The sequence below is a fragment of the Geospiza fortis genome, unplaced genomic scaffold (genome assembly GCF_000277835.1).
Source record: "Geospiza fortis unplaced genomic scaffold, GeoFor_1.0 scaffold382, whole genome shotgun sequence".
In the NCBI taxonomy this organism is placed as follows: domain Eukaryota; kingdom Metazoa; phylum Chordata; class Aves; order Passeriformes; family Thraupidae; genus Geospiza; species Geospiza fortis.
Genome location: NW_005054583.1, coordinates 555917 through 575906, shown reverse-complemented (window position 1 = coordinate 575906; position 19990 = coordinate 555917). Strand labels below are relative to the sequence as shown.

The window sequence follows — 19990 nt, the reverse complement described above, 5'->3', positions numbered from 1 at the left end:
GCGTGCCCCCTGCCCGTCGCAGGGGTGGCAGGCGATGGCCCTGCCTTGCTGCTGACCCTCGCCAGAGCCTTTCAGCTGAGCAGTCCAGGGAAGGTGTTTCCCTGGCCCCATAAGCAGCCACAGTGCCCCATGGAGAAGGTGGCACTAGGTCTCGGTGGCTGCTGGCTACGAGACCTGGAGACCGTGCTCTGCCTCTGGGAGAAGACCCAGGGGCTGCTGGGGCTTGCTGGCAGAGGAGGAAGCTTGATCCGTGCTGAGGCTGCTCTTGGCAGCTGAGGGCTGAGCAGGCACGGAGGTGTCACTGTCAATGGAGGGCTGTGGAGAGACGTCAAGTCTGACACGGACAATCTTTTTGGCCATGTGACTGTGCCACTGAGGGCCAGTGAGTGCCCTCCCTCCAGGCTGTCCTCCTGGGATCCGAGTCCTATTGGTCTCAATGACGTGACCAGTCTGGGACTGGTCTGTCCCAGAGGAGGGGTGTGACGGTCACCCACGTGAACTCTGCTGCTGCCTGTGGCAGCTTCTGGGGCACCTGTGGGAAGCAGGAGGAGGCAAGCGTTGGGGGCAGCTCTATGGGCACAATGTCCCCCGCCTGTCACTGCTTGGACAGCAGCGGCTGCCCCTCACAGGACTGGCAGTGGGCATTCGCTTCCTTTCTCTTGGATATCTTTGCAGTGCTCTGATGAGCACTGGACAAGATCACTCAGGAGAGCTGCCTCCTCCTGAGGAGCTGCTTCCGCCCGAGGAGCTGCTGCCTCCTCAGAGAGCTGCTCTCCTGATAGTGCCAACATAAGGGGTTTGGCCCTACAAGAGCTCTCTGGGCACTATACAACCGGGGGTCACCAAGGCCTGGTGGGTATGTCCACCCCTTGTCTCAGAGGCCTGGTAATTTCCATGGACATGCCCCTGTCCAAGAGTCCTGGAGACACCCATTGTAGACAAAGGTGTTGACATGTAGACACCACTTGTCACAAAGGTCTTGTTTAGGCCTTTACCCTTCTACTTTGGCTATGCTTTTTCTTCTCCCAATGATCTGCTGCTCTCTTAACTTACTTTACTGCTCTCTTAACTTACTTGTTTCTCTCTTAAACATCCCTAAAGAAGCCCTGTGCCCTGCTTTTCCCACCCAGCCTCCACCTTTGGCCCCCACCTCACGTCAAAAGATAATCAGGAAGGCAAAAGCTCTGTTAGCACTTCATCTGGCCACTACTGTAAAAGACAATTAAAAGTGTTTGTTTACAAAAATCAACAACAAAGTAGGGCCAAGGAAAATCTCCATTCTTTATTGGGTGTGGGGTGGGAATATGCCTCAGTCTTGTACAGGCAGGTCAATTCTTCAGAGGACAAGCAGCTCCCTGAGCCAGCAGATGGGGTTGAGGAGGAGATAAGAGCCCCTGTAATCCTGTTGGAAGTCATTGGTGACCTAAAGAGCCACTGAGACACTGACAAGTCTGTGGGATTGGCTGGGAGTCACTTAAGTTTGCTGATGGAGCTGGCAGAAGATCTCGTTAAGCCACTCTCCATCCTTTATTATCAGTCCTGGCCAGTTGTGAGGTCCCACATGGCTGGAGGTGCCAGCGTGATAACCATGCCCAAGAAGGACTGCAGGGACATTGAGGGAACTCCAGTCCTGTCAGCCAAGGCACGGGTCTGGAGCAGATCATCATGAGGGGGATCACAAGGCCCAGAGAGGATGACTGAGGGATCAGGCCCAGCCAGTGTGGGTTTAGGAAACACAGGTCCTGCCTGAGCACTATGATGTCCTTTGAGGAGCAAATTACCTGTCTCAGTCCTGAGGGAAAAGCTGTGCATGAAGTCTGCCTGGGCTTGAGCAAAACCTTTGACTCCATCTCACACAGCACTGTCCTGAAAAGCCATCAGCCCAGGGCTTGGGCAGGGGCACTCTTGGCTGGATTAAGAATTGTCAGGATTGCTGGGCCCAGAGAGTGGTTGTGAATGGTGCCACATTCAGGTGGTTTTTGGTCACTTGTGGTGTCCCCTGGGCCCAATCCTGTTCAGTGTCTGACCTTCTGATGTGGATAAGGGCACTGAGGGTACCCTCAGCAGTAAATTTGTGGTGACACCAAGTTGGGTGCGATTGTCAATGTACTGGAGGGTAGGAAGGCTCTGTTGAGGGGATGTTCACAGGCTGGATGGATGGTGTGAGGCCAGCAAGATGAGTTTCAAGAAGAGCCAGGCCTGGGTCCTGCCCTTGTGTTGCAGCAAGCCCCTGCAGTGCCCCAGGCTGGGGCAGAGTGGCTGGAAATCTGCCCAGTGGGAAAGGCCCTGGAGGTGCTGGCTGATGGAGGCTGACCATGACCCAGCATGTACCCAGGTGGGCAAGGAGGCTGGTGGCCTTCTGGCCTTCTGTGTCAGCACTAGTGTGGCCAGCAGGACCAGGGCAGTGACTGTCCCTCTGTGCTGGGCACTGGGTAGAAATCTTCATTCGGTTCTGGGCACCTCATGAAAAGAAAGGGGTTGAGGTGCCAAGAGTGTTGCCAGAGAAGGGCAGTACAGTTGATGAAGGTTCTAAAAGATGAGTCCTATGAAGAGCTGCTGTGGGAGCTGGGTGTATTCTGGTGAAAAGAAGACTCAGGGGGGACCTTACAGCTCTTTACAACTCCCTGGCAAGTGGCTGTAGCCAGGTTGGGATTGGTCTCTATTCCCACACAACCAGCGACAGGACAAGAGAAAATGGCCTCAAGCTATGCCAAGGAACATTGATGTGTGACAGCAGGAAGAATTTGTTGGCTGAAAGGTTTGTCAGGCATTGCAATGTTCTGCCCAGGGAGGTGGTGGAGTCAACATCTCTGGAAGTGTTCAGTGAATAACTGGATGTGGCACTCAGTGAGTGCTCTGGTCTTGCTGCCATGGTGGTGTTCAGTCAAAGGTTAAGCTCAATGGCCTTGGAAGTCTTTTCAACCTTAATGTTTCAGTGATTCTATCTTTAAGATCCCTTCCAGCCCAAACCATTCTGTGATGCTCTGAATAAATAACAAAGAGTAATTGAACTTAGGAGAAAATATATGAAATATATGCTGGGTCATTCAGAGACCTACATGAGTAATGAATAAATAGAATGTGGAGGGAGGGAAGCTATGTGATAAATGTAACACCAGTCTGTGCCTAAAGTAAAGGATAAACCTTCTGTATGCACAATCTTGAAGCATAATGAATGGTGGACATTGCTGGAGAAAAATGAACTGGAACAAATTGATAGCCTAGATGGCAATAAATCATGGGAAGAGGGTGTAGCATCCCTGTGTTCCACAACCAGTATGGCATGAATTGCTGTAGAAAATGACTAGGGGAAAGTGGAACCATTTCTCACTTTTTTTTCCAGTTGTTTTGGTTACTAACAAATAAAAGTGTTTTGACCTCCTTAATATCCATCTCCTTGGGGGTCTTAGGGATCTAAGCATCAAACAGTTTGTGTGGTAAGTGTACAGAGCAAACACAAGATTTTTTTGAAGCACAAATCTAATGCTATTGTGCATCCAATGCATCATTCATTTTAAGTCACTGAATGTCATTAAAATGTATGTAAAACATCACAGTAACACAGTCCACAACCAGTTTCTGCATGTGTTCATCTGCAAAGCAGAGAAAACAGAGTTAATTGAGATCATATGTCCAGATCTATTAATTATGAGATGGTTATTGAAAATAAGAATGTACAATAACAGTTAGAAAATATGCTCAGGATGTTGCTTTTACTTTGCAATGTTTTGTATTGTGTCATGTTGTGTTCTATGTATGTTTTTTCATTTCTTTCTTGTTTCCCTGCAGGGTGAGCCAGGACTTCCAGGATTGCCTGGCACTTCAGTAAGAATTTTTTTTTATCTTTTCCCATTATTGCATGAGAAGGAGAAATGCAGGTTGGGAGGATCTCACTGACAGATGTTCTTAAATACTTTTTTTTAAAGAAGTTTTAAAAAGCGAAGATTTTTGAAGAAGGCATGTGACAGGTTCCATTGAGGAGATGCTCTGCCACAATTCTGGGAGATTGTGAAGTGTGAAGACCAGGACTTGAGGCAAGGAAAGAAAGCATTGCCTCAAGTGCATGAGACAGAGCAATACTGTGACAAGACTGTGTGGTTTCTGACAGTTGTTGATTCCAAGTGGCCTTTGGTACATAGAGCCTGGGCAAGTTATAGAAGCAAATGAACTTTCAGTATTAAGTAGCTGAGTGTCTTTGATATGGACTAAGTGTAAGAGTTGGGGCTGGAGAAGAAAAAGGCAGTTTCTGATGAGAGGGAATGATCTTTCCTTAGCTTATTGGTGGAATTTTATGACAACTTGATGTGCTGAAATCAGGAAAGCACTCATGAAAAAATTAAACAGAAAAAAGAAGAGTGGAGTTTATTGTGGCACTGGATTAACATCCTTTGTGCATCCCTCTGCCTTCAGCAGTGCCTTCACTGATGCCAGAGACATCTCTGGCAGGGATGTAAGGATGTCCAGAGACTAGTATTGTCTATATGAAGAGGTTATCTCTGAGTGAAGGAGAAAGATTTACCACTAAGTATGCAGAGGAGAGGTCTAGAACTGAGTTCAGTATGGGCTGGTAAAAAAGTGGTAAGGTAGTATCCCTTTCACTTAAAAAAAAAAAAAAAAAAAAGGCTCCCTGGTGATCCTGGGAAAGTGGTGGGAAAGTCAGCAGACCATTCCCTTACTCAGAACGTGGTAGAAAGTAAAGGAATTAGAAAACTATGAAAAAAAACAGGCTGTTTGGGTAAGAACATTTTGCTGTCCTGTTCAAATGTGACATTAATGATGGGACAGCAATTACCAAGAAGTTTTGAAAGATGTGTATAACATCTGAAAATGAGTTTAACTGATGGGGCATATTCCCAGCCAGTCTGCTTGTTATGTGATTCCTCCTGCTCTCAACAGATCTTTGTGATTTAGAGTAAAACAAGATCTGGGGAATTTACTACCTTATTTATATAATGAGATAATTAATTAAGTTCTTACTGTTTATACAGCCACCCAAATAACTTCACAGGTGAGAGAAAACCTTGGTTAGTCTGAGCTCTTTAAATAGAAAGCATCTCCCAGCCTGCAGCAGGATTTGAGGAGCTGTAGGAGTTATCATGCAACTTGAAGGAACAGCAAGGGCAGAAAAATACCCTGTGGGGGCCCATGATACCTCTGGCACCTTCTGCCTTGTATTTACTCTTTCCATCCTTTATGACTCTGTATTTCTATTGCAGGTACATACTGAAGGCCTAAAAGGAGAGGAAGTAAGAGAGATTCAATATCTCTTCTTTCATTGCAAGGATATTTGAATGTAATTCTGTTGCCTGTTAGGTTAGATTTTGCTGTAAAATAGTACTTTAAAGGGAAGGTGGATGGAAGCATTATCAGGACATCAAGAAATAAATTTTCCTATTTACAGTGGAGAAAATAATGAAGAAAGGAAAAAGGGCAATGTCATTTTCAGATGTGAATCTTACATCAATGAGAAGTATGAATTGTAGAGTCAGCTATGCAATTATCTAAGGACAGTGATGTATTAACATCAATGTTAACCTGTATTTGAATTTTATGCCTAGTTTGTCTCTGAACCTGGGCACTCAAATAGGGGGGACATACCCATTGTGTCAGTCTGTTAGTCCTATGTATAAAATATATATATATTTAAATTTTGATTTTTTGTTGGTGGATCTGTAATTTGCATTTAGCTGTTACTTAATACAATTGTATACATCATGTAAATGATACTTTAAAGCCCTTCAGAGCTCTGTAGGCTTGGGGGAAATGCTGGTGGAAGCTGCTTATGCAAAAACTATTCTTCTCCACTACCACACCCCAACCCAGAGTGTTCTAGTAGAATATCCAGGATATCCCAGCCTCTTCAGTAGAGTCACTACCTTTGAAAAACAGAGAACCAGATATGGATAAGTGCCTGTCGAGTGTGGGTGGATCAGTCTGTCTGCAGCCTAGTGAGCGCTGATAATTTGAGTAGCCAGAGATTAATGAGAAAAACAGCTGGTCTCTGCACTGGTTCTTCAGGACTTGTTGGGAAAGTGGTGGTATAAGTCCTGTAAAGACAGACAACATGTCTAATATGCCCATGCACATTTTCATAAAGATACTTTAACACTTTTTAAAAAAACCCCAAACATTCCTGTAGGGAACGCCTGGGCCACGAGGACCACAAGGCCACCCTGGACTTCCTGGACCTCCAGTAAGTTGTTTCTCTCACTACTTGCAATTTCAGAAGCTGAAACTCAGGCTGGAGTGAGGCATATGAAAATCTTATAGATTATTCAGGCTCTAAAATATTTAAATAGTGCCCACAGCCTCCAGTTTTCTTCATTGCTGAGAGGAGGTGTCGTGCTGTGGATGTCCTGTCTGAACACGGGGAAGTGACAACCAGGACATGGGCAGACTTTGCCTTAAGGCTGTTTTCATGCAGAACCTGATCATTTTTCTATTTCTAATGTCCTGAAGAGCTGTATGGGCATTCAGCACATCTCAGAGAGGCACTGACTGATAATTTGTGAGCTGTCATGTCATGAAGGTCAGGGAGTAGTTGTTGTCAAAGGGGTTGGCATTATGCCACAAGGTCGTGGCTGAAATACTTTCTGGATGAAAACTAAGAATTGAGTATGTGTGTTTATATTTCAACACAATTTTTACAACAGTTTGTACATGCCAACATTCTTATTCTGACTTAAATTGCAGCCTATTCTAGTTATATTTTATGACCCAGCTCTGCAGGATGTCTCAGTTCAGACTGTCACTGCTGCCTCATTTGTAAACACTCTGTGTTTCCTCTCTTTTGAATTGCTTGTTGTGCTTCACTGTTGATTGGCTTTTGTAAAATTGATGGCATTATGAAGGTGTGTTGCTTAGGTAAATCTAGTTTGAATTATGTAATTTAAATATAGTTGTGTGCTCTGTATTTAATCAGGGCATTGTCACTTTATCTTGTTTACTCATTCTCTTCTGCTCACAGGACAACATAATCATCAGGTAAGAGTTGTGTAGGTAGCCATGCAGTAATGGTAGCATAAAACAGCTAGGAAATCATATATAGTTCACTAGTTTTTCCTTATTCTGTTAACTTTCTAAATCTTCTCAATTTTCAAGGGAGAGCCTGGTCTAGAAGGCAAGCCTGGAGTCCCTGGTTTGCCAGGTCAAAGGGTAAGTTGCTTCTTTTGTTTTATCTGAGTCTCAGGAGGCTTGGGACAGCTTTGTTCAATAAGGTTTGCTACTTTCACCCACCTTAAATATACTTTTCTACTTATATAAGAATCCTGAGGCTGAGATAGTTTCCCATATTCCTTATTCATTGTCCAGGAGCTTTCAGTACCTCTTGGAGTTGACAGGTTGAATGCAGCGTAGGTTCTTTCTTGCCATGTGCTCTCCTGTATTTGTATCTGCTCATTACTGCTAAGAGGTTGCTTGATATGACTCTGAGTGTGCAGAACCACTACTAATGTGGTCAGTCTGAAATTTCAGAGAAATTCTGTTGTCATAGAAGTCAAATGAGCATAAATATTCTTGCAATACTTATTATTTTCTGTTCTGTTTGGTCTGTACTCAAAAAGAGGGCCCCCAAAAATGGTAGCTGGTGTACCACTCTCTGCCAGAAGCTTAGTTTTCCTATATATGAAAAAATCTTGGGATTTTTTTTTACATAGAATTATATCTTCACATATTTTGCTAAAATTCATAGTGGGCCTGATATTATTACAATCATACTCTGAACCTGCTTCTCCTTGCTTGAGCCTGTTCATATGAAGAACATCTCATGAAACAACACAGAATCAGAATATCCTGAGTTGGAAGGCACCGAGCAGGATCATCAAGTCCAAATCCCAGCCCTGCACAAAGGAGCCCCAAGAATCCCACCAGGTTCCTGAGAGAATTGTTCAAATGCTTCTTGAACTCCGGCAGGCTTGGTGCTGTAATCACTGCCCTGGGGAGCTTGTTCCAGTGCTCAGCCACACTCTGTGTGAAAAACCTTTTCCTGATATCCAGCCTAAATCTTCCCCAATTCAGCTTCATGCTGTTTCCTCAAGTCCTGTCACTGGCCACCAGAAGAGATCTGTACCTGCCCCTCCTCTTCCCCTCAAAAGAAGCTGTAACTGCAAGGAGGTCTCTCCTCAGTCTCCTCTTCTCCAGGCTAAACAGACCAAGTGTCCTCAGTCACTCCTCATAAGGCCATTCTCATTGCCCTCCTCTGGACACTCCCTAATACCTTTTTATGTTTCTTATATTGTGGCACCCAAAACTGCCCCCAGGACTCAAGGTGAGGCCACCGTAGAGCAGAGCAGAGCAGGATAATCCCCTCCCTTGCCAGGCTGGTGATGCTGTGCCTGACCACCCCCAGGACAGAGTTGACCCTCCTGGCTGCCAGAGCCCTGCTGAATCCAACTTTCCACTTACCAGGACCCCTAAGTCCCATCCCACAGCTGCTTTCCAGCCTTATTCCCCAGTCTGTCTGTACATCCAGGGTTGCCCCATCCCAGGTGCAGGATCTGAAACGATGGATTCACACCAATCACCATACAATTGGTGACTGCCCACCATACAATTGGTGATTGTCCAGTCCATTTGTCAAGGTCTCTCTTCAGGGCCTCTTTGCCCTCAAGGGAGTCGACAGATAAGAGTGGAAGTGAGATACCTGCTTAGCAGTTTTGGAGGCAGTCATTTGGGTGTCAGTACTGCTGTTTAATGGGTCATTTTTTTTAAGTAGCCACAGAGACTTTATAAGGAGTTCACCCCTTAAAGAAGATCATAGGGTTTGCCTGCAGTGCTTTGAGTCAGCACCAGGGCTGTCATCAGCCTGTGTGAGAGCCTGTGAGCACGGGAGGGTATGAGCAAACAACAGTACAGGGAAAAATATATACCTTGCTAAGAGGCTTTCTACAGAGTGTCCATTGGATTCTGTGCTGTTAAATTTAGCCTGTAAGCATGAATTTTAGGAATCTTCCTAAAGATAGTGCAAGCAGCCTTTAGTCAGTGCCTCAGTGGAAAAGGGCACTTACTTGCTTTCTTGTAATTTCCAAAATGTTGGAAAATATCACTTTAGCAAATAACTCTGCAGTGCTTTGCCCCTAAGTTGGTAAGTTAGGAATTATCCTGGTTTTAAAGCCTGCTGTGAAACATTGTTTCTTGAATAAGATTAATAGAGCATATTAGCTGGGTAAAGGACAGTGATCTGTCAGGATTTGCAACAGGACAGAAAATGCTCCTGTTAATGATCATTTGATTACAGATGTCATTTGATCTGTTCCATCTTTGAATTTTTCCCTAGACTCTGTTGTGTCTAGCTAGTTAGACTTCTCCTAAGGGTCTTTATTAGTCACCAAGCATCTTAGATGAATAGATATATTTTTTTAATTAAAGGCCATTATTCAATGACTGAATTCATGAGATGAATCAAAGTACTGGGCTTGGTGGATCTACACAGATCCCATCTGGGGGCAGGAGGTAACAATTCCAACCTGAACCAAGCAACTGCATTGTGTTCATTTTATTAGTCAAAAGTGCCTGGCAGCTGATGTCTGCATTTTGACAATGATACCCTCACATCAGGAGCATACTGTGTGAAGAAAAATGCTCTGCTATTCTCATGTGACCTGCAAGACCTTTGAGTGACAGACAATACTGTCCTGATTTTATTAAAACTGCCTGAAAAAGAAGAACTCTGAGAATCTGCTCTCACTTTTAGGGTGGTTTTGTGGTTTTCTTCCCTCTTCCTGTGATTCTTTTTCTTCTGTCAAATTGAAGAAAATTGAAGTGCTTTGGTTCTGCTCTTAAGTCTTTGATACCTGATCTACTGAAATATTTGTTTGAAATAAAACCAAATTTTTTTCTTGATGTGTACAAAAGGTGCAGGCTTATGACATGCTCCTGGAAACCATGCAGATCTGTGTCCAGTACAGACTAAACATAGGGTTCTTCTTAAGTGTTCTCAATAATTTGGATTTCAAGAATTTGCCTCTTTTTTAAATGCTACAATTTCATTCAAGTGATTGAAATATCAGAAAGAGACCAAGAGAAAACATTTATCCTGCAGCAGTCATGAGGCAGGAGCTGTTTAGACCATTTTGAGTGTGATGTGCTGGACTGCAGCTTAGTTTTATAAAGTTACATTGATAAGATCTGTCCAAGTTCAAGGTACAATCAGTACAAAACAAAAAATAATACAGGAGTCTCTTGGGGTAAGAAGAAAAAATTTATGAAAAGAAAATTAATGTAAAATATATTTATAATATAGTAACATTTAATGAATGTACTTCTCCATGTTTAAGACTCAATGTACATAAGTCAGGCAGATAAGTAATAATAATAATAAATAATAATAAAAGTTTAAACTGGGAACTCCTGGGTTCAGGGTGCACTTTCCACCCAGAGGAGCAGTGTCCAGATCACTTGTCAATGCAGGAAAGGTTTGTCCCTCTCAGCTGTCCTGGGAGATAAAATGTTAACAAATCCGTGGAGGGCTGCTGAGTTCTTCCTGTGTTTGATGGTGGAAGAAATACAGGTATTTGACTTTCCATTCTTGACCCATCTCTCACCTGAGTGGATTGTTGCATATGATTTTCCTGTTCAGGCCAGTCACAACTTGAATTTGGAAGTCAACACTATTTTAACTCTTACTTCTCTGTGTGTGAACTGCCCTGGATTTGAATCACCTTAGGCTCCCAGAATCCAAGGAATGGAGAGAGCTGACTTAATTCCAGGGTGAAATGGATAAATAATCCAGGAGAGAGGAGACTAAGTTTGCCTAGAAAATTAAGTAGGCTTTTTGGAAGGAGCCAGTCACAAGGTGCAGTCTCTCTCAATGTCCAGAAGTCCTTGTAACCCTTTACTTTGCCACAGCTGCCCCAATAACCACTCATGAGCTAGCCAACCCTGGTGGTATTTTCATCCTTAAGCTACCAAGATGCTCTCACTTCAAAATTTACCTGTGTCATCTAATGCATATGGAGACTGCAAAAGGCTGGAGCCTTCAGGGAGCTCAAACATTGATTAACATTGCTGGATTTCTTCTGGTTTCTCTAGTATTGCAGAGGTAAAGAGACCAGATAAAATTGGTAATCCTAGTATCCCATCCAGCTTACAGGGGAAACAAAATTGGCATTTATGCTAGCAGTCATATTTATTTACAATTCAAGATGTTATCTGCGTACTTTGTACCAAATCCACCTGTATTCCTGGGCCAAACCTCAGAGAAAAACATGCTAAGAAAACATATCTGTGTTTTGGGTATTGGACAGCAAGATGGGAAACAGTCTTGGGCTGAGGTACCTTTCAGAATTTCCCCTCCAGCAGAGTGGAAATGACATTTTTCCTTGATTTCCTGTCTTCTGTATAGAAGATATCGTTTTGATGGATGGTTGTGTTCACATTTATTTGTGAGTATTTGAAATGTTCAGATGACTTTGCCTGCCCTGGCAAAGTTCAGCTATGCAGAAATCAAACTGTAGGCAAGTTAACAGAAAAAAAAAAAACGAGAAGGAATTGATGTCATAGACTAAATCCAGAGTGAAACTGTAATTGTCAGTGAGGTAAATACACGAATTTCCAACAAAACATACATTTTTAACTGTGCTTTTGTTCAAATTGCTGATAAAGGCAAATAGGATATATTTCATATTGTCAAAAGATACACAATCTTACCTGATTCCTACTGTAGGTAACAGAGCATAATTTTTGGGTTTCTCTGTCATACTATTAGGCAGTGTGACATTTCACTGAGTTTTGCTCTCATAGGTATAATTTCTCCCAGCAAGTATTTTTGTCCTTTACAGACAAACTATAATGCTTTGGAGCAAGTCTGCTGTAGCTGGATTTCAGCTAACCTCAGAGTAGCCCACAAGCCCCCTTCACAATAGGAAGTCTCTCTCTGTCTGTATAATTATATGTTGCTGTAAGAAATTTCTTAATGTTTTAAAAAGACCTGAAGCTTCTCAACATTATACCCAAGGAAAGCATAAACAGCTCCTCTTGCATCTCTTCTGGAGACAGAACAGTTGGTTGGTGGGACATAAAGGCATCAGTAACACTGTGTTGTTTTGATGGACACAGTTGAGGATGCTTCCTATGTGCCTGGTGCCAAATCCACCTCTGTTCCTGGGACCAAGCCTCAGAGGACACTGCAGCATCTCTCTTCTGAGGAAAACAGCTGGGCCTGTTCAGCCTGCAGAAGTGATGACTGAGGGGGGACCTCATCCCTGTCTGTCAGTGCCTGCAGGGAGGGTTCAGAGCAGGGACCAGGCTCTGCTTGGGTGCCCAGCAGTGGGACAAGAGGAACAGGCAGGAACTAATGCCCAAGAAGTTCCACCTGACTATGAGGAAGAACTTCTTTACTGTGAAGTGACAGAGCACTGGAGTCTCCCTCACTGGAGATATTTCAGAACTGTCTGGACACAATCCTGTGCCTGTGCTCTGGGGATGGTCCTGCCTGAGCAGGGAGGTTGGACCAGATGACCTGCTGTGGTGCCTTCCAACCTGACCCATGCTGTGATTCCATGATTCTGTGATTCTCTCTTCTGGCCTCAGTGTTGTAACTCTGGAAGTAGCCACCTTGGCATGGAGCTCCCACATGGACAGGAAGCTGGAGGCGGCTCATCTCCTGTGTCTGGCCCCCCACACCACATCCTGTATGCTTTATTCATATTTAAATGAGTATTTTAACAGTGCCATTTGCATGGTCACCTTGGCAGTGGGCAAAATGATCATCTTTAACTAGAAAACATATGTTAAATCATGTGGTGACATGAGTCCTTCAAATTAAAAATGAGATCTTGTTGGCTTTGACAAGAAAAGAAATTATGGATGTTGGAAAAGTAGAAGGAACATTTGTGAATAGTGGGTGTGCTGGAGTATATAATTCAAATTTTTATTGATATTGAGTCCTGCAAATGATTACAAATTTCTCCTGATACCTGAGGATCCTATAATCACTCCTTTAATACTCTTCTTAAATTCTTCTGTATATGAATGCTGATTTTCATTGTTTTAGGGTGGAGAGTTGCTGGGGATTTTTTAATGAGAAAAATAATTAAAATAACTGATTCTGACACATCAGATAATAAATCTCAGTCACAGCTGAGGAAAACATAATGAAAACTTGTTTTGTTTTTGATGGTTTAGATTTTTCATTAATTTAGGTCAGCAAAAAACTGCTGTTAATAGATGCTGTTTCTGCACATCTTTCAATGAAGAAAAATAAAGAGAAAATTTTATATTTGACCCTTCACATTATCAGGGACATTAAACTTTGTTAATTATATTTTCCTTCTAAAAAGAAAATCAGTCTGGATGAGAAGTAGAAATGAAGGAGGGAAAAGTCTGTCTCTCAGATATTTACATGACTCCTCTTGTACCCTCCCACTATATTACTAACAGCCTTAGAAATATTTATGATTCAGTGTCGGTTACGTATAAAGGAAGAAGAGATGATTTTTATAAAATATATGACTTACCTAAAGTAACACAGCAAGTCACTTGTTGGGTTAAGAAACAAATCCAATCTCTGCCTTAACTCCAGTGCTTACTCCATCCTTTCTTCCTCATTTTTCTCATGTCGGATTTTTTCCTTTTGAATTATTTGAGATCAAACCCATGAGAACACAGAGGTCCATCATCCATACAGGTGATCTTGTCTCAGGGTTGTACTCCAGCTCTTGTCTTCTCCTTGCCTTGCACCAGTAGAGTTCTCTGGTTCCTTTGAAGGGATTATTTTTTATTTGCAGAGGAGTCCATGAGGTCTGCCTTTTGGTGCTAATGCCACATTTACCTAGAAATGCCTCATGGATTCCTGTTTCCCAGCTTAGAGATTGCGGATCTTTTCTATTCAACCACGCATGAGATTTCTCAATTATTTTATTTTTTAATGCACAAAGCAAGGGACCAGAGGAACATTGCTTTACCTCTCAGCCCATGTTCACACTTGGCACTTCCCTTGGCTGCATCTCAGCACTGTGACTTCCTTACCCCTCTGTAAGGGGAAGCCAGGTGGGATTGCAAAGAGTAGGAGATGCCACAATGTATGTGAGAACAGCTCTCAACTTTACAGCTATTGTCACCATTTGGGAGATACAGGATTTTAAAAGACAACTGGGGTTTCATTTCCAAAAGGTGTCTGTTGTCTTAATTTTTAGTTTTTGTGTTTTGTGTACCCACATTACATTGATTTACCAGTTTGGTGGTGAAAGGCTTTGGAAAATCAATAGCAGTCTTTGGTCTGCTCTCTAATATGTGCTCCTCTGTTGAACATGCAGGGCAAAAAGGGAGAACCAGGATTCCCAGGAATCAATGGTCTGATTGGCCCTCAGGTAAGCGATGATTTCTTCCTTTTCCTATAATATGTGTAAAACCAGATTTGGTGCCAACAGAGGACATGGAACCACACAATGCAGCATGTGTGATCTTCCTCTTTATTCTGTATTTGAAGTTCATGTTTCTCCTTTTAAGATGCAAATAATTTATCTTGTTGAGATTGAGAGATGTTTGTCTGACAGCAATTTCATTTACCTTCCAGAGTTTTTCAGCATCTTGAAACCAGGACAGCCGTTGTATGGGATTTCCCCATTGCTTGTGCTTAGAGCAGCATCATCCCAGAGGCAAATCACTGATTTGTGCTGAGTGAGGAAGGGGGATATTTCTTAAGTTAATGACCCCTTAACGCTTTCTGTTTAAAGCTTTTGGCAAATTAGAGCTCCAAATTGCACCATAGCATCATAAGGACAACACAGAAGGGTTTATGTTAAGAATCATCAGAGAGGATTCAGCTCCACCACGGATCAGCCCTTTTGGCCCTGTGTTATAACACTGACACCTCTGACATAGTTTCTTGTTAACTTCAGAGACAAATTCAGCAGACCTGAATCACTTTGTAGGGTCACCCCTGCAATTAAAAAAAAAAAAAATCCATGGGAATGTCCTAAAGCAGGAGAGGTGCAACCTCACATTGAGCTGACCGCTCAGAATAAAACTGAGCATTTCATTTGTTTCCCTTTCAATAGTAAATTAACAAACTGAACTTTGGCTTTAAGATTGTGTTGCAATAACTGCTAAAGTTTGGGGAAGAATTATGAGCTTCCATTGCTACAGATGTTGCTGATGTACTGCAACTGCTCTAGCAGAGTGTGGTTTAGATGGTGGTTGCTGCTACTGATTCCCCAATAAGCATCTCCTGTGGAAAAGCTGCTTGGGTAAGCACTCAGGGAAAGCAGTCAAGTCCACACACACCACACTCATCATGGCTAGCTCAGCAAAGAGAGGCCGAAAGGCGTTTTACATGGCCAGTTCTAGTCAGGTATATTTCAGCATACTGAAGGGAAACCAGAGACGAGAGACAAGACCATGTGCTCTGCACAAGGTTAAGTAGGGGAGGGCACGGGGGCGGTACAAAGGGCAGGGCAAAGGGCATTGGCTTTCAGGGAAAATGGGGCTGGCCACCAAGGATACCACAACCAATGAGGGAACGGACAAAGGAGAGACATGGGGAAGTTGGGACCTACGGGGAAAGGAACTGGGATGGGTCAGTGTTAAGCAGAATTCTGTGAGGAAGTCTTTTCTGTCTGCCCTGGTGGGTTGTAAACTCTGTGGTGTCTCCAAAGGAGGGCCCTGGGATTTCCCTGAGGGAGAAGGAATCACACTGCTAGACAGCACATACTGATTGTTCAGTTATTTGTTCTGGCAATTTATGCCCTTGAAAGCAGGAGGAATGATCTAGAAGTGGTTTGTGTGACATGAGTTTTGTAAAGAGCTGATCACCTGTCTGTGGAGAATACTGGGAAGGTTATCCAAGGGGTTGAGGCCCCATGCAGGTGAAATCCCTTGTGTCCAGCAGGGAACTGTGCCCTGCAAAACACCACTTGATACTGCTTTTCATATTTTAAGACTTTACTTTTGGTACAGTATCTAATCTGCAAGTATTTCAGCAGCAGGCTGCAAGAATGAAAACAGTGTTTCTAATGGACTTAAAAGATTTTAGAATCGTAGAATATTCTGAGTTTGAAAGATCTCATAAGGATCATCAAATCCAACTTGTGACCCTTCACAGGACACTCCAAGAATCCCTTCCTATTCCTAGAGCATACAAGAATGCTTCTTGAATTCTTGAATTGTTGAGTCCAACACCCTGCTTTTGTTGTGTTATTTTTCTTAGCTTGGTTGGTTGTTGGGGGTTTTTTAGTTTTATTTTGTGTTGTTTTTTCTTATTTTCCTTCACTTTGGAGGAAGATTTTTTATCCATGTATTATTTTTAAGATACCTGACAGTATCCATCCAAACAATGTCACACTTACTTAGCTCAATTTCCCTGCAAATTTAAGATATATGCATGTGTTAGCAATTTTATAAATGTATCTGTGAAAATTGCTGACATAGGATTAAGTAATTTTCCTTTTTGCACAAGCTAAATAATGTTAGCAAATTTTATGTTAATTAAAACTGCACAAAATGCTTGCCCCATCAAGGAATACTTAAATTGACTCTTCCTCCAAGCTAACTGCATGAAAGGTAAAATATTGTTCCTATTCCTGCAGTGGCACTCTGTTCTAGACATATTGCTGCAGATTTCAATGTTTCTTTTGAATGAAAATGCTTACATTCACTTTGTGACAAAACTATTCAGCTTAACAGCACTTTTTGTGACATTAGATTTTTAAAACATTTTATCAGCATTTTCTTTTATTTTTTTTTTTTTTTTTTACTTAATTAGACTATGCCCCAAAAATGCCCAGGAAGAAAAGTGGTTTTCTTATACTGTAGTTACATGGATATTCATTCAAATTATGTATGGAAGCCTGTGTCAGCTGTTCCTGTGCTGTCCTGGTGGTGTTGAGGGACAACTGATTTGAGTTGGCTGTACATAAACTAGATCAGAACACAAAAATAGTCTTTTCCTCTGCAATTTTAAATTTATGTTTCCTGACCTGATTCCCCACATTGATACCTGTATGGACAGGAGGAAGGGGTTGATACAGGAGAGCCTTTAGAAAGCTCATTGTTGCTGAAAGACACAGGAAAGATCTTCTGAAGGTATTATTGGGCTTTGCCGGGGAAAATCATTGCTGTCATGTTCAGTCCAATTGAGAAGCCACAGATCAAGCAGCTGTGCAAGGGAACTGACTTAAGGGCTGCTCTTGTGGGTCCCTTCCAGCTCAGGATATTCTGTGATTCTGTGGTCCAGTGATGAACTGCAGGTGAGATGAGTCAGTCCAAGTCTCAAGGATCATTTGAGAGATTATTTCTCAGGCCCTGAAGCAGTGTCTAGGAGGCAACTTCCCTGCTAGACTGGGGATGTTTTGTGGCAATAGGGTAGCTTTGTCTCTCTTTGCACACACCAACTCAAACCAAATTAAAATATAAAAATATTTAAAATATTTATTTTTCCTTCCAAATCAGCTGTGGTGGTGAACCTGTCTATCTGCTTATTTGTTTCATGTTTTCTGACCAGCACCTTTAAAAATGAGCATTTATTTTCCAGTCATATTTATAAATGGTGCATCTTGCAACATCATTAAGCCATGGAATAAAAATTCTGGATATTTTTTCCCGTCTGGACTTGAGCAATTTTCTGGCAGCAAGGACACAGACACCTGAACTTAATAATGTGTTAGTGTTGTTATCATTTATTTGTACTATTTTTGTGTCCAGGAAACTTAATCATAGGCCCAGCTTTTATTGCAGTAGGGTGTTCAAATGCAGACTGAAAAATGAGCATTTCTGTAAAGAACTTTAAGCTGAAATAGTTGTCTCAGGCACTCTGAGCTGTATCACTGAGTTACCAGGGCTGGGGTTTGGCTCCAAATGCAAGCACTTTTTGGGTTAAGAATGGGGATACAGGTGCCTCCTCCTGTTGCTGAAGATCCTATTAATATCACCAGTGGATCCTGAAGCTCTTTTAAAACAAGCACCTACAAATGGGCCACTGAGCCACTGTTGAGGCTCTCTGAGCTGTGTGGGTGCTTGCTGGCCACCTGGGAGACAGCAAAACACATTAAAAGTCTTTGAGATTTAAATAAAAGTGCCATAGCTCTGCCTTGCAACACCTCTGGGCTGTTACTGAGGCTTGCCTTGTGCTAGATAACCTGGTGGTGTAAGTCAGACCTGAGAGGGAGACCAGTACAAGCTGTACCTGTTATGGTCCTGGCTGGCAGTGATGTAATTAGTATAGACTTGTCTGTAGGGTGTGAGCTCAAGCCCAGCTTTTCTAAAGTAATTCAGGAAATAAATGATCTTCTCTGAAACACACAGTGTCCTTAATGTCCTTTTTATAATGCAAGTTAATACTGCAAAAGGTAAGAAAAGGATGTGGGCCCCAGCTGCAAAGCTCAGATTGAATTCAAACTTTGCCAGTGCTGCTTGGAATTGGAAGATATTGCTCAGAGCAATCTTTAATAAGATCTATACCTTTAAAAAATAAATTAAAAAAGTCTTCACCTGTGAAGATTGCTAATAGTGCTGAAACAAAAGATATTAAAGGAGGTTTTTTAGTTGTTTTTTCTCATTTGCTGCACTGACTCAGTAAACCAACTCCAAGCAAACACATAGGGAAATAAATCTTCCTCTGTAGACAAAAGAGATCATGTCCATAGCTTACACTAAGTGATTAAATTAAACAAACACTTCCTTTCACTGGAAGCAGGAAACTCTCCTAGAAAGACTGCTATGTACAAAGTCAACTTTATTCTGTACTTTTAAAGAGCTGCAAAGACAGTTCGGAGAATTTTTTGTTGACAGAACTTTTATTTTAAATTTAATGTTGGTACTCCAGTTCCAATGCCACTTGATGAAGTGACTGGGGACTGGATCCGTGTATGAATTATGGCACTGTCACTGATGCTGACTACAGGACATATATTGTAGACAAATGCTCACATCTGTTGGCTCTTCAGGCTTTTGATTTTTAGTGTCATCAGCAGCAGCTTTTTTTATAAATTCTCTTACCTTTGTATTGATTTGTAAGGCAGGAATTAAGCAGAGAGAGAAACACGGTGCTCTAATGCAGCATTGCAGAAAATATCTCAGTAATAATTTCCATTTTAGATTGGATATAAGGAAAATTTTCTTCACTGAAAGGATGGTCAAGCACTGGATCAGGCTGCCCAGGGAAATGGTAAATTGCTGTCCCTGGAGCTATTTAAAAGAAGTGGCACTTAGGGATGTGGTTTGGCAGTGGCTGTGGCAGCCCTGAGCTGATGGTTGGACTCGAGGGGCTTAGAGGTCTTTTTCAACCACAATGATTCTCTGATTGTATAATTCCAATTCACAGCAGTAAGTGGCTGGGTGAGAAATGAAAAGCGGATTTGAGGAGCTGATCCAGGAATCCAGTCAGATGCCATGGAGGAGAAGTGGAGCTCTGGAGTAGCAAAGAACATAGTGAGACACATGGGCTGCTCCACAAAACTGGCTGCAACAGCTTCATTTCTGATGGGAAGTGAATGTAAATAAAGGAAAGACAGCACAAAGGCAACAGGAAGGGTCTGTGGGGTCTTTCTAAGAGGTGAAATTGTGGGGAATGTCTTTGGAGACAGGAAGAGAGAGTGGAAGGGGAAAGGCTGTCAGTGCCTCGGTTACTCATTTTGCTGTCATTTTGGCAGCAGACAGAATGCTCCTGTGTGTCCCTTCTTGTTTGTGAGGTGCTACACTGCATTAACAGCCCGGACCAGAAACTGTTTTAATATTGGTTAATTAAGGGCTTACTTAAACCTTTGTCATAGTGTAAGAGAATCCAGACAACAGCATGGAATAATACACAGATAAGATGTCTGTTTAGGCTTTGCCTTCAGGTGTCTGGGAAAGCCATCAGACTTCAGTTTTCATTGTGGAATGTCATTTATTCACCTCCCTTTAAGACTTACTTAATAATCCCTTCTTTTATGGAAAAGAGATTTAGGCCCAGCTGCCTACTGATGGAGTCACAGACAAAAGTTTCTGTTCCTTCTCAGAGCCTCCTTAGGGAGTCCACAACCTAAATCTTAAAATCCCCAGCCCATCTTCCAGCAAG

The 19990-nt window shown here is 42.5% G+C and overlaps 1 protein-coding gene across 1 annotated transcript in view; it reads left to right on the top strand.

Annotated features, from left to right (window-relative positions):
- The window catches only part of LOC102045269 (collagen alpha-1(XXII) chain-like), a 99983-nt gene that overhangs the window by 5473 nt on the left and 74520 nt on the right, over positions 1–19990 (top strand). The window contains exons 3-7 of the mRNA XM_031064351.1: positions 3790–3825; positions 5217–5246; positions 6140–6193; positions 7102–7155; positions 14253–14306. Coding sequence (XP_030920211.1) covers positions 3790–3825; positions 5217–5246; positions 6140–6193; positions 7102–7155; positions 14253–14306 — 228 coding nt within the window. The remainder of the gene's footprint in view (positions 1–3789; positions 3826–5216; positions 5247–6139; positions 6194–7101; positions 7156–14252; positions 14307–19990) is intronic.